At 42.1% G+C, this 14,602-nt stretch overlaps 1 protein-coding gene across 13 annotated transcripts in view; it reads left to right on the top strand.

The window, feature by feature from the left end:
- CAST (calpastatin) overlaps positions 1-14,602 on the top strand; it is a 61,513-nt gene that overhangs the window by 43,090 nt on the left and 3,821 nt on the right. For 8 of the 13 annotated variants that reach the window (XM_083403871.1, XM_083403862.1, XM_083403867.1 and 5 more), the window contains 14 exons: positions 1,095-1,142; positions 2,384-2,488; positions 2,922-3,023; positions 4,583-4,684; positions 5,790-5,891; positions 6,328-6,411; positions 7,096-7,143; positions 7,364-7,459; positions 8,488-8,598; positions 9,407-9,508; positions 10,376-10,468; positions 11,043-11,087; positions 11,695-11,784; positions 13,836-13,907. In XM_083403871.1, the coding sequence (XP_083259997.1) occupies positions 1,095-1,142; positions 2,384-2,488; positions 2,922-3,023; positions 4,583-4,684; positions 5,790-5,891; positions 6,328-6,411; positions 7,096-7,143; positions 7,364-7,459; positions 8,488-8,598; positions 9,407-9,508; positions 10,376-10,468; positions 11,043-11,087; positions 11,695-11,784; positions 13,836-13,907 (1,200 nt within the window). The remainder of the gene's footprint in view (positions 1-1,094; positions 1,143-2,383; positions 2,489-2,921; positions 3,024-4,582; positions 4,685-5,789; positions 5,892-6,327; positions 6,412-7,095; positions 7,144-7,363; positions 7,460-8,487; positions 8,599-9,406; positions 9,509-10,375; positions 10,469-11,042; positions 11,088-11,694; positions 11,785-13,835; positions 13,908-14,602) is intronic. The other 5 variants (XM_083403873.1, XM_083403869.1, XM_083403868.1 and 2 more) reach the window with 1 other exon arrangement.

Below are 14,602 nucleotides of genomic sequence, written 5' to 3'. Positions count from 1 at the left end.
CTACATTTTAGGATCAATATAACTTAGAGCAGAGATTTTCAACCTTTTTAAGTCCACAGCTCCTTTGACAAACTATATTCTTTCTGCAGCACCCTTGTGAGGCTCAGGAGCCCAGTTACGTCACCCCTTGCCTGCAGAGCTGGCAGCCTCTCACCCTTTTTTTGAACACCCTCCCTTGTGGAGCGTTCCCTCAGCCGCTGCCTCCTCTCCCCTCTCCTTGGGAGTCCTCCAGGCAGCCGTTGCTGCTACCCCTGGTCTCTGAGCTGCCCCTCTGCCCCAAAGAGAGGTGTCTCCTCACACTGCCCCACAAGGGCCTGGGACTTATCTGTCTATTTCCAACAGCAAGGGCTGGCGGACAGGTGGACAGGGCTCCCTTACCCACTTGGTTGTTTACTCCAAGGTTGCCTCAGCTCCTGGCCACCAGCACCCCCTGACCAGCCCCAGAGGCACCATTTTGCCTGGGTAGCTTGTAGCCAAGGCTGCTGCAACAAACAGCTGTGCAAGCCTTTGGGAGGCAGAGATGCGAGAGGGCATCAGAGGAGGAAGGGAAGGAAAGAAGGACAGAGGCCACGGTTGCCAGTGGGCCTCCATGACCATCATCCAAGGATGCCATGGCACACTGGTTGAAAACCACTGCCTTAGAGAGTGCTTTTCCCCATATGAACCTACTTGGGTCCTGCAATTGTGTGTGTCTGAGGGAGGTGAGGATAGAAGCATCTGATCATTTTCACATTAGAAGAGTGATGATTTCTTAGCTACTCCTTACATGTATTTTCAAAAGGTAGCCAAGGAAATGTGAAACCAGAAATAATCACTACATTGTATGTAGTTTCTTCTCTTCCTTCAGCCTGAGTTATTCTTTTGGCTCAGCATTCTTAGCTAGTCTTATAAGTGGAATTGCAAAATGGAATATGTTCAGTGGAGAAACTCTGGGGATATCCCCCCCCCCCCCATTGCAGGGACTATTTGGATCCCTCTGGAGTAAATCTATATATTGAGCATTTAAATAAAACAACAACAACTATGTAGAGTATCTTAAAGTTGGTGCAGTGTAAATGGCAAAGTTAACAATAATTCTGCCTGCTTATTTTTAGGATAAAGATGGGAAGCCCTTGTTGCCAAAGCCTGAAGAAAAAGCAAAGGTTCTTAAGTGTTTCTATTTGTTTTACTTTCCTTCACCTGTATTGTAAATAAATGATGAAGCTGAACTTTTACATATTATTTTCCTGTGATTTCATAATGCCTGAGATAAAGGGAAGCATAGTAAGCTTCAAAAGGCAGTTTTTAACACAGATGGTTTACTTAATATTTGGGATCAGTGCAAAATGAATATTTGAATTCAGAGGCACATTTTGTGTTGTTTTAAATTGATTCCTCTTTTGCTATTTTAGCATTGTGGCACAAATGCCTGTTGCTCAATTACTGAAGACAATTCAGCCAATTATCTTTGTCTCAGTGTTTAAACACTTACTTTGCTTTATGGCAGGAGTATCCAATGCAGTGTCCTTAAGATGTTGTTAGACTGCAACTCCCATCATCCTTTGCCATTGGCTATGTTTGCTGCAGCTGATGAGAATTTGAGTCCCAACAACATCTGAAGGGTGCCACATTGGTGACTCCTGTTTTGCGGTATAATTATGCAGGCATACTCCTGTTTTGTGTTTCATAGATATAAAATAGTTCTAGTACAGCTGAGTCAAATCAAAGGTTGGGTGTTCTTTCTGAAAACATTATATACATGCACACATGCTGCAGCAGCCTTTATGCTCCTAACTTTATCAGGTGATCTTTTCTGCCAGCTTGTGCAGTGTTAGCTAACCTGTTTAGGGGGTGGACTGAATCCCCAGAGAGAGGAGAGCCAAGATTCCCTCTTTCTCCCTACAATTACAGGTGGTCAGTATCACACTGACCTCCTGCTATTTCTGCTGTGTATGCAGATTCAAATCCATTGTAAAAGAAGTGCAAGCATGCCATGGAGGCCCTGTAATCTGAGTTCCAGCTGCCCAACCACCATTTTCTTCATCTCAAGTTTCCTCTATTGTATTCTAACAACAACAACAACAACAACAAATTTATTATTTATATCCCGTCCATCTGGTTGGGTTTCCCAAGCCACTCTGGGTGGCTCCCAATAGAATAATAAAAACACAATAAAACATCAAACATTAAAAAATTCCCTAAACAGGGCCGCCTCCAGATGTCTTCTGAAAGTCAGATAGTTGTTTATTTCCTTGACATCTGATGGGAGGGCATTCCACAGAGTGGCTGCCACTACCGAGAAGGCCCTCTGATAATTGATAAATGCCACTTCTTATGTCTGTTCTTTATTTTATCAGCAACACAGTTCCGGTCTTCCTCTCATTTTTTGTTTTTGTTTTTACAGCCTCTTAGCGATTCTGACCTAGCTGATGAATTTTCAAAAGATTTTGCCTGTCCCACTCCTCCCGCAGAAATACCCAAACCATCTACACCTGCTGATGTGCCTAAGGTGAGTTTACTTTGCTTAGAAAACCTGCCTTAAAATTCAAACTCTTTCATTGCATTGGATGCAGAGAATTAAAGGTGAAATAAGCTTAATTCAGGTATAGCATTTCCGTTCCTCCTTTCCTCCCTCATATTCCTCCCCATGTGTCACTTGTGTACTTAGTGTGATGGCAAGGTGAAAATGTGGGTTGGGAACATACCAGGGGCTAGGGCTGGTGGTGTGCAAAGCCACACAAGGGTTGAGAGTTATATCAGCTGCTTAATATAAGGCCATGGGAGGTGTGCACAAAGATGGGGGGTGGGCCATCCATGCTGTGGTCTCCTGTGAAGCCCACCTACTCATTGGGAACGGAGGTTTAGGTGCTACAATTTCCGCTGTTCTCAAGCTAATAATAGATACCAGTTTTCAAAACCCATTAGTTGCTGTTTTCTTTCAGAAGCCAGAAGCTGCTGAGCCCCCCAAAACTCCCAAAGAAAATGTGGCCACATCCCCTGCAGTTCCTTCAGTGCAACCTTCAGCTCCATCAGGAGCTTCTACAGTGAGTAGCTTCTTATGGATCCAAAGCCAAGCCCATATTTTGGGGGCACCAACCATGCCTGCGTATGTCACTCTGTAGCACTGAATGACTCTGTGTCTGCCTTGTGGAAGTTACGTTTTGAGGTGCTACAGAGCACTGTTTGGTCCCCAATGCTTTTTAACAGCTAAACGAACCTGTTGGGAGATTTGAAGCATGATATCTACAGTATATTGATGACACTTGGCTTGATTTCCATGTAACAGGCCTGGATGTGCAAGTCCTGAGCTATCATCTGGATGCAGTTTTGGGCTAGCCGGGGGCCACTAAACTGGAACTGAATCCTACCAAGACAGATGCCCTGTGGATGGGTGGCTTTCAGGTCCAGGAAACTGACCACTTGCCTGTTCTGAAGTCACATTCCCTTTGAAGGAGGAAGTTCGTAGTCTAGGGCAGGGTTTCCCAAACTTGGGTCACTAGCTGTTTTTGGACTACAACTCCCCTCATCCCTAGCTAGCAGGACCCAATAGTCAGGGATGATGGGAATTGTAGTCCAAAACCAGCTAGTGACCCAATTTTGGGAAACCCTGATCTAGGGATACTTAGCGAGGTAGCTGGTAAAATGTGGGTTGAACGAAGTAACTGTTCGGTGGATTTGTAGCTGGTTGACTGTCCGAACCCATAGCATTCTCATTAATGGGGTTCCTCATTAATGTGTGGTGTAGTGGTTAAGAGCGGTAGTCTCGTAATCTGGGAAACTGGGTTCGCGTCTCCGCTCCTCCACATGCAGCTGCTGGGTGACCTTGGGCCAGTCACACTTCTTTGAAGTCTCTCAGCCCCACTCACCTCACAGAGTGTTTGTTGTGGGGGAGGAAGGGAAAGGAGAATGTTAGCCACTTTGAGACTCCTTTGGGTAGTGATAAAGCGGGATATCAAATCCAAACTCCTCCTCCTCTTCTTCTTCTTCTTCTTCTTCTTCTTCTACTTCTTCTTCATCCTGGAAAAATGTGACTAGTGGGATGGCACAGGGTTCTGTCCTGGGCCTGTTGTTCAACATCTTTATAAACAACTTGGATGAAGGAATTGAGGGGATGTTTATCAAATTTGTGTGGCCCTCTAGCAGCTATGGTGGCTCATGTACCAGATGTAACATATTTAGCATTAACTCTGGCAGTATATACTTGATTCTGACCAATATGACCAGTATACAGTGGTACCTCAGGTTACAGACGCTTCAGGTTACAGACTCCACTAACCCAAAAATAGTACCTCGGGTTAAGAACTTGGCTTCAGGATGAGAACATAAATCGTGCGGCAGTGGCAGGAGGCCCCATTTAGCTAAAGTGGTACCTCAGGTTAAGAACAGTTTCAGGTTAAGAACAGACCTGCAGAACGAATTAAGTTCTTAACCCGAGGTACCACTGTATACTTGATTCTGATGGATATTTTGCTCTAGGAGGCTTAGTTTGGTTAACGCTAAATACATCACTTCTGGTAAATGAGCTACCATAGCCGCTACAGGGCTGTGCAAATATGTGTCCTGGGCTTTTTAGACTCATCTTGTTCCTGCTATCTTATTTCAGAAGCCCTCAGCAGCTGAATCCAAAAAGATTTCAACAGAAGAAGTGGTGTCCGCTGCTGCTGCTCCTTCTGTGGCATCTTCAGCTCCCTCAGTAACTTCTCCAGTGAGTAACCATTTGTGAAGGTCAACAAAGGTTCAAGTGCTACTTACAAAAAAATTAGAATGGCTGATTTTGCAGGGATTTCTTAACACATATGCACTGCACATTGCTTAAAACTGTTGGTACAAAATTGTTTGCCATTACTTACTTTTATTTGGGGTATTTAGATTGTAGGTTTTCCCTTCCTTTGCTCATTAACTGTTGGATGTGTTTAACTATTATGAGTGCAGCCTGCTAATGGGAACTCTTAAAGTCCCATTGAACTTAAAAGAACCTTGTGTGAAAGTAGATCTTCATTTTAAGTGGGCCAAGCTAGCAAAGATTCCATGTGGATTTTGCCAGTGCACAAAACAGAAAACTAATTTATAAATATGAAAAAGTTCTGCACTAAGGTACTTAGGCTATCCTAAGCAGACAGTTACTCAATAGCAGTCCGTGCTGTCAGGCAAAGCCACCCTGTTGACTTGGATGGTGCTGGGACAGGGGGAATATGATGACAAGGGTAGAGCTCTGTCAGTCCAATGGAGAGGGAAAACTGGTCTGGCTCCACCGGTGTACTTGCACAGTCCCAACCCAGTCCTGTCCATGTAAGCTGGTATCAAGAAGGTGGTTCTGTGGCTCCACACAACCACATGGGCCACTCCTGCAGTCAGTTAATCATATTAATACTGCTTTGTAGAATGCTGTCCCCAGGGAAGTTCAGCTAGTGCCTTCATTATACACCTTTGGGGGCCAGGTGAAGACATTCCTCTTTAACCAGACCTTTGGCTGATTGACATCCAATGCCCCTTAAAATGTGTTGTGGAAGGGGGGGGGATTATTGGTTTGTTCTTGTTTGTATTATGTATTTTGTGGTTTTTATATTGTAATTTTATGTTGTGAACTGTCCTGAGAACTATGGGCATAGAATGGTATGCAAAACAACAACAACAACAAAAACAACAACAAAAAATAAATAAGTGAATCACCTCCCATAAAACTAATACTTGGGTGGTTAAGTTTTAATAAATGTATTTGTCAGCCACTCCATCATTTGCACTCTTAAGAATATTGCTTCAAACATTGTTTTCCAAAGCACTAAGCTGATTTAAAATAATATTATTTCTAGACTTCACAGGTACCTGATGAAGCCCTGGAAGCCTTATCTGGCAGTCTAGGAAAAGTGGAGCCTCAACCAGAAGAAAAGAAGCCTGCCGTGGATAAAGTGAAGGTAATAAAATGATCAGAGTCCAGGGGCGTATCAAACATCTATCTATCTGTGTGTAACTATTGGGTCTCTCTTACTTTCTCTTGGGGGAAGGGTACCAAATTGTTACAGAACCCTGAATTTCTGGCACTCCTGGGGGTCTGATCTCATAGGAGGCAGTCATTTCTCATGGCAGGAAATAGGAAGTCCACAGAATGCAAACTGGACTTACAACTAATTTTTTGGAATACCAGTAAGTACAGTAAGTAGGCAGTTCCAGTAATCTGTGTTTTAGTTGATTGCAACTTTAATTATAAATAAATAAATAAATAAATAAATAAATTGGCATATACACTTTCATATGCTTCTATGCTACATGTACTACTATGAAACCAAATGACTGAGAAAAGTCTCTCTTTATACATGTTTTGAGAGCTTTCATTTCCCCCTGCTCATCCAGGAGAAAGCAAAACAAGAGGAACGTGAGAAACTTGGAGAAGATGAAGAAACCATTCCTCCTGATTATAGATTAACTGAAGCAAAGGTGATTGATTTTTCACTTGTTGCATGATCTTTTAATTCAAATTAATTGGATGAGCAGCATCCCAATAATTGCATGTAATTGTACACCTTAGGTACAAGATACAAAACATTTTGTGTCAATGAGTGAGGGGGAGGGCGAGCGTGGTGTTCAGTTTTTCAGGAAATTGTTCATAGAATAATCAGCAAAGTCCCAGCCCTACTCTAGTCTATTCTCTTAGCAACAGAGATTGTCATGCTTGGATGAAGCAGGAATTAAATATAGAGCCCTAGGCCATGGAGGGCACACCCATGATTGGGGGCAGTGCAGTTGATCCATCTAATATTCATAAGTAGGCAGACAGCTGCATTTTACTGTAACTGAAGCTCCGCCATCAACTTCAGAGGCAGCACTGCGTAAATCACACACCATATGAGTGTTACAAAGCTGCTTGGAGGTTACAAAAGAATGGAGCAGTGTAGCAAGAACCCCTCTATTCATGATGAGTGGGTCCTATCTAGGACAGGCAGCTGGTTAAAAGTGCAGGAACATGCTTATCAAAAAACATAAGAGTCCAAAAACACTTTCAGGATTTCAACTGTTCCGATCGGTTAGTGTTGCATTTTATACATAATGGTACTGCGTCAAATTCAGTCACCCGTCATAGCTCATTTGTAGCAGTTAACCAGTGTCATATTTTCTCTGCAGGATAAAGATGGGAAGCCACTTTTACCAAAACCTCAAGAAAAACCTCAGGTTGGTAAAAAAAAATGCTTCTAACAGGCTATTTTACATTTTTTTAAATAAAGTTTACGAAGCACAAAATTTATTACAACCAGAGACTGGACAAATGGTTGGCATATTCCTTCTACGTTTCCAACAAAAAACTGAGGAAAAAGTAATAAAGTGTTTGGTTTCCAGTTAGTTTTCAAGAATAAAATGAAACATTTGTTCTAATATATATATTTATTTCTAGCCCTTGAGTGAAAGCGAACTTATTGATGCTCTGTCAGAAGGGTTTTCTAGTTCTTCAGCACCAACGTCAAAGGCTGCCCCAACAGCTGCACCCCAGGTATGTCATGTGTCTCTGTGTAAAAAAGACTTTATTTAACTTTTAGACATAGTGAGAGACAGTTACATACAAAGAATCATAGAATTGTTGAGTCATCTAGTCCAGCCCCCTGCAATACAGGAATCTGAACTAAAGCATCCATGACAGATGGCGATCCACCCTATGTTTAAAAACCTCCACCACCTTCTGAGTGCCTTCCAAACAGGGTTTACTGTCAGAAAGTTCTTCCTGATACGCTCATTGTAAGCAATGCACACACATTCTTGCTTTGCTGTTATTTAATTACGCTTGTCAAAACCACCAGTGGTAGATATTCTCACAAAATGACTTTGACTATCCTGGAAGGTCTCTTCTCTTTGCACCCAGTACTTAGGAGGTTGGTGGTGCCTGTAAGGAGAAGAAACACGCCTGACACGTGGCAAGCTTCTATGAAGGTGTGCTGTAGACGCAGTGCAGAGTGGTTTCAGAATACAGTGGTGCCTCGCAAGACGAAAAGAATCCGTTCCGCGAGTCTCTTCGTCTTGCGGTTTTTTTTGTCTTGCGAAGCAAGCCCATTAGCGGCTTAGCGGTTTAGCGGCTATTAAAGGCTTAAGGGATTAGCGGATTAGCTGCTAAAAGGCTATTAGCGGCTTAGCGGGCTTAGTGGATCAGCTAATAAGCGGCTTAGCGATCAGCTGTTAAGCGGCTTAGCGGCTTGGGGAAAAGGGGGGAGGGGAAAAACCCCCGCAGGAACTCGCAAGACGTTTTCGTCTTGCGAAGCAAGCCCATAGCAAATTTGTTTTGCGAAGCACCTCCAAAACGGAAAACCCTTTCGTCTAGCGGGTTTTCCGTCTTGCAAGGCATTCGTCTTGCGGGGCACCACTGTACCGATCTGAGCAAACTGTATGGGATGCAGAGCACATGGCAGTGAGCTGACTGTAGCCCAAAATGATGTGGACCCAGTGTGAAACAGATACCTGGTTCCTGCCATCTGATTATCCTTCACTGTCTTCTGGCATGTGTTTATGAACCCATTGTTTTTATTGTAGAAACCTACAGGTGCTGGCAAACCTGCTGTTGCACCTACTGAAGAAGTGATCTCTTCTGCTTCTGCTTCTGCAGTCCATTCATCGGCTCCTCCGCCACCAGCAGCTACCCCAGTAAGCAGAATAATATTTCCTACCTGCATTAGTTTCTGTGACCAAAGCCACAGTTAATTTTCCCTTTAAAAATGCTTAGCCTCCTTATCGCTTAAAGGCTTGTTGATTATAGGAACGTAGGAGCTGCCTTATTCCAAGTCAGATCATTGGTCCAGCAAGTTCAGTGTGGTCTACAGCAGCCTTAACCAACTTGGTGCCTTTAAGATGTTTTGGACTACAGTCATGGGAGTTGTGGTCCAAAATCGCTGGAAAGCACCAGGTTGATGGAGACTAGTCTTCAGTGACAGACAAAAACTCTCCAGGGATTCAGACAGTCTTTCCAACCCTACCTGGAGATTTCAAGGACTGAATCTGAGACCTTGTTCATATAAAGGTGCAGCCATGTCCCTCAATTGTATTTTGGAGTTCAAAATGTCTTTGGAAAGATCTGTGCATATAACCATCTTTGGAACAAGAATTGTCATTTTTATATGGGATGCTATTTTTCCATTTTAAGGTAGAGTGGCTAGCCTCTTAACTGCTTTTAGTAATGTTGAATCATAGTTTGAGGCTAATCAAATTTGTTTTACAGAGAGGTATAAAACAGTTATAGGTTGAGGTATACTGGAAGCCAAAGTTGCTTGCTTGCAGCTGAATGGTTTGGTTTTTTTGCCTGGCTATGCATATTTTGTAACTTTCCAAAGTTTTTTGAGTGCTCTGAAGTTAACTTTCTATCATGCTGACTAAAGCAACTCTGATACCTTTGACGTTTTTTATTTCTGAGATTGCATGTGGCATATTTTGTTTTTGCTCTTCTCAAATCTGTTAGGGTAGGAAAGAACTTGATGATGCTGCAGATCTTCTCGCAGATTCATTGGGGCAAAGAGAACCTGACCCAGATGAAAACAAACCACTTGTTGATAAAATAAAGGTGAGAAAAGTGTTTGCCCCCCCCCCGCGCAGTACAGCTGCCTTGACATGGTTGTGGGTACCATATTCATCTCCCAAATCTGCATAGGAAGCTGAAAGAACTGAGCCGGGTGGTGGTGGTTTTGGTTTGTTTGCTTTGGGGGCTAGGGGTTCAGTCTATGGCTTTCAAGGTCACCCCCTCACCATTGCTATCCCACCATACTACCTCCCTTGTCTTTTGCAACACTTGAGGGCAGAGTGAGGGTCTTCTTATTTCTGCATATTGTACAAGGTATATTTAGCTATGAAAGCAGGGGTCTATGCAGGGTATTTTTTGCATTTCAGGAGGTCCCCTTTCATGGAAAGTGTTTCGTGGCTTCAGTTGAACTGAATTTGCTTTCTGTTAGTGTGACAAGTATTTTTTTAATTGCCAAAGGACGTGTGTAAATATAATAAACCTCTATTTTTGCAGCGTTCTTTCTGTCTTTGGATTGTTTTTCATAAAGTGCAGCCTGTTCACAAATAAGCAGGGAGGCGGGGGGAATCATTATTATGTATTCAATTTATATCAGCCCTTCCTTCTGAGGTAGCCCAGGGCAGCAAACATTGCAATGATAAAATGTTAAAAATAAGTTGTTACTACACAAATTGCTATTTTGTGTTTAGTTCTCATAGGGAAGCTCTAATGGGCTATGTTACTTTTTACAAAAATTGGTGTGATAATTGTGTTCATTTTGGGGGTTTGTTTCATGGTTGGTTTTTTTCAAAATTTATGGCAACTTTTTTTTTTGTATTTTCTACAATTTGAGGACAAGTTTAGATAGTGTGTTCTTTGGGTTGAGCTTTCCAGAAAAATTAAGAACATGACCTCCTGTTGTTGCTTTTACAGGAAAAGGCTAAATCTGAGCATAGAGACAAACTTGGAGAGAAAGATGAAACAATTCCTCCTGATTATAGGCATCTTCTTGACTCGGGTGAGAAGGTAAGCTAATCCTTTCTGAATCCAAATTCATCTATACCAGGGTGGGGGACCTGTGGTCCTCCTGACGGTTTTGAGTCTTATCTCCCACCAGCCCTGGCCTTTGGCCATTCTTGTTTGGGGTGATGGGAGATGGAGTCCAGCAACTTCTGGAGAGTCAGCGTTTCCGCACCCCTAATCTATATTGATAGATTTTGCACATATATATTTATCATGTCATGTCATATATCATATCATAGTTCATCTATGCTCTTCATTCAAAGAACCCAGGGTGGTTTACAATATAAAATATATGTTGAGGGCCACATTTTACCATAACATAAGTGAGGAACCAATGGATCTTATGTAGTCAAGTCCCCATGTTCTTTTAATGTGCCTTATAAAATAAAGTCAGTAAAATCAACAATGATACATTTTATAATGCACGTTTTAAAACCTGGCTTTATTTTGAAAAGGTTTAGGCTAACTGGTTTAACATAAGATGTTTATCTCTTTTTATAGGTAATTTTAAATTTTGTAGGATGCAAATCCTTAAATAAATAAATAAATAAATAAATGCTGCTTTTTGTTGTTGAAGGGGAAGCCAACAGGCAAGGATGCTGAGAAACCCAAAGAACAAAAGGTAAGAAGGACCTGCTCTTAGCTAAATGCTATTACTTGCCTGTGGGTTGCATTTACGTAGCTATTTGGAAGAGGGCTGTTCCGCTATAAAGGCTCCCAGAGTGGCTTACATAAAATGAGTATCAAACAAGATAATCCCCACGAGCAGGATTACCAACTAAAAGGCAAAACACAAAAGGAAAGAAGAATGGGAGAGGAGAGGAAAGAAAACTTGAGCCCTAATTTTTAAAGTTACAAATTTATTATAATGGCAACTTGAATGAAAACCAAATGAAATGGTTTTTCTGAAAAGCAGATGAAGTAGCCCACCTTTATACCTGTCCCTCTGCTCCACGCTGTTGTTCTAACTCAATTCATCCTACTTGTGGCCAATGAAGGACTAATATAGACCTCAAAAAAAGAGAGCTGTACAATGATAATTCAGAAAAGGTTCCTTATTTTAATGGCACCTGCTGATTTGGTGGCACTTATAGTAGAAGCTTAAAATTCTTTTTTGGGCGTAGAACCAACAATTTAACCATTGGAAATGGGAGGCTATGTTTAAGTAAGGCACTTATTTTCCATATCACTAAATACTCACATTTTTAAACTATTATTTTTTATTGCAGAAGCCAGCTGATGACTCGGCAGCTATTGATGCCCTTTCAGGGGACTTTGATCATTGTGGGAAACCTCCTGTTTCTCAGCCTTCAACAAAGGTGAGGAGGCCCATTTTGCTAAAACTAGTGTTTCTCATTTTTAAGATGCTCCTTAAATCACCAAGTAAGCATAAGTGAAGGCAAAGATTGCAACAACAACCAACAGGCTTTTATGCATGCTACTAAAACCCCAACTGGTTGCAAATAGGCAACTGACAAATGAGATTCCTGCTTTTTTATTTGCAGTTCAATTGCTCTGAGCAAAATAGTTCTGGCGCTGCTCTGAAGATGCACAGTATTGATTGGCCTGGTTAATACATTGTTTTAAAAAATATAGTCACCCCTTCTCGTTTCCACTTTCTGCATATGACTTTGCTCAAGAGTGACATCTACCTGTAGATGCTCTTGCATTTTCTTTTCTGTCTTGCAGAATTTTACTTTCCCACTGCCTTGTTGTTTCAGGAGTTTGGGCTTTGGCCTCCTTAAGGAACGAAGACTTTATTACATCTTAAAACTGGTCTGTGTTTCTACAGGCAAAAACTCTTTTGACTCATTCAGCATTGCTACTTCTGTTGGCAGCCTTGCCCTTGCTCTTAACAGGACTGCCACAAAGAGGTTGTTCTGAGGTTGATTCCACTTGGGTTTATAAGGCTTTGAATGTAATGTAAAGAGTTTCTCTAGAAAAGGGAGACGTTATGCTGCTTTTATCCAAAGATTTCAGAAATAATCAGCTTATTCATTTCATGGAGGTTACCCTCTTTGGAGCATTAGCCGGAGTTTCTTAAAGGCCAATATAATGAAAGTGTTAAATGCCCCTTAATTACATCCATGCAGATAATTATGTTAAATCTTGGGTTTAAACCTGAATTTTACTGGCACTCATTAACCACTTGAATGTGAATCCTAGAACTCCTCCAGTTTCCATCTCTCCATTGGACCCCCCAAAATAATGGTTGGCTCCATTTCACATTTCCCTCTACCCTTTTTGGCACATATCTTATGCTTGCTAAAACTGTAAACTCTTGTGACATTTAAAGACCTTTTCTCACAATAAAGCTGTCTCAAGCATGGACATATTTATGGAGCTGCCTCTCTTACCACTCAAAGGGCCAGTTGTTGTTTTTTTGTAGAAGGCAGCCTGTTTGTCTCCAACACAATGGTGAATATGCATAATTCTTCCAGGTGTCTTTTTCTGTGCCCATCCATTGAAACGACTAGACCTTATTCCAGAGTGTAAGATGAGTTTATCCCATGAACAGTATATATGAAATGGTATCATCTACCTACTCTATATGTTGAACTGGCAGAAAGTCTCATTATCTTTTTTGGCAGGAATAAAACCAGCTTTGGTGTGACGGGCAATTTTAATTGGGAAACAGTATGTAGGGTACAAGGGGGTGGAGAATAAGTTACTTTCTCCTCAGACCGTTTTCCACTTGTGATTACAGTCTCAGTAGCTGTATAAAAGATAGTGTCTCCTTAAAAGAACCATGGAACTATATGGAACACACAGTTTTGCCCTTAAAAGTAAAGGGACCCCTGACCATTAGGTCCAGTCGTGACTGACTCTGGGGTTGCGGCGCTCATCTCGCTTTATTGGCCGAGGGAGCCGGCGTACAGCTTCCGGGTCATGTGGCCAGTATGACGAAGCCACTTCTGGCGAACCAGAGCAGCGCACGGAAACACCGTTTACCTTCCCGCCGGAGCGGTACCTATTTATCTACTTGCACTTTGACATGCTTTCGAACTGCTAGGATGGCAGGAGCAGGGACCGAGCAACGGGAGCTCACCCCATTGTGGGGATTCAAACCGCCGACCTTCTAATCAGCAAGTCCTAGGCTCTGTGGTTTAACCCACAGCGCCACCCACATCCCTTGTTTTGCTCTTAAAGTTTTGCCCTTAGAGAGTGGCTAGTTTTAGGGTGGTTACCCCACCATGCTTACTGCTGCCTGGGTGTGCAGCATTTCCAGATTATTCATGTTATCCCAATTGATCCACTTTGTGTGGCTCTCGCAGAAGTAACACTTTGCTCGAAAAATCTTTTACCAAACTCTTTCAGACTCAGGTGTGTTTTAATCCAAATATTCATGAGGTTTTTCTCTCTGGTATAGGATGAAAAAACAAAAGATGCTGCCACATCAAAAGCAGCTAGAAAAGATGAAAAGAAATCCAAATCCAGAAAGGTAAGAAATTGTTGATTAGAAAGATGAATTTTTGCAGAGTGTAGTTAGACTAGCCACAGCCCATTTTATAAACTTCAGGCATTTCTGAGACACTCTGCACAATTCCTCAACACTTGTCTTCCGCATCTACTGCAAGCCAGGAGGCTTGTCCTCCTTTTCCACCATCACTGGAATAGAAATCTTCACAAAGCTGTTGTTGTGCATTCTTGGAAGGATTTGAGAATAGGGAAGGGAATGAAGACAGGTGGGAACATCGGTAGGAGAATTCTGGGTAGGCATGTTCTGTCCTAAGAGGTATAGAGCACATACCCTCATGGTATATTCCAACTCTCTCACTGTATGTTGTGCGAGTGCCAAACTGAGGACCAAGATTTCTATGACTTCCCCCTAATCTGTGGCATTTTAGCCACAAAGCATCTGTTTTGCAGGACCTTAGATCCACTGTTATTTCACTGTAAATGTAAACTGCCTGCTGTTCCTGTGTTAGGCTCTTGTACAGTGATGTACAACATGATTATGCACCCTGTTTCACCTTTGTTAATCCTAACTGATTAATGATCAGAGCTGTGTTCAAGTGTAAAAAAATTGTGATTGAATAGTGGAAATAAACACCCAATTTGAAGGCCAGTTACACATGCAGTTGTACTCGAGGCTACATTGAAGGATGTATGCCACAAATAACCATCAAAGATCAT

The sequence above is a fragment of the Podarcis tiliguerta genome, assembly GCF_965153285.1.
Source record: "Podarcis tiliguerta genome assembly, chromosome: 11".
NCBI lineage: Eukaryota > Metazoa > Chordata > Lepidosauria > Squamata > Lacertidae > Podarcis > Podarcis tiliguerta.
Note: the sequence above shows the minus strand (reverse complement) of the source record. Positions and strands in the feature narration are given on the sequence as shown.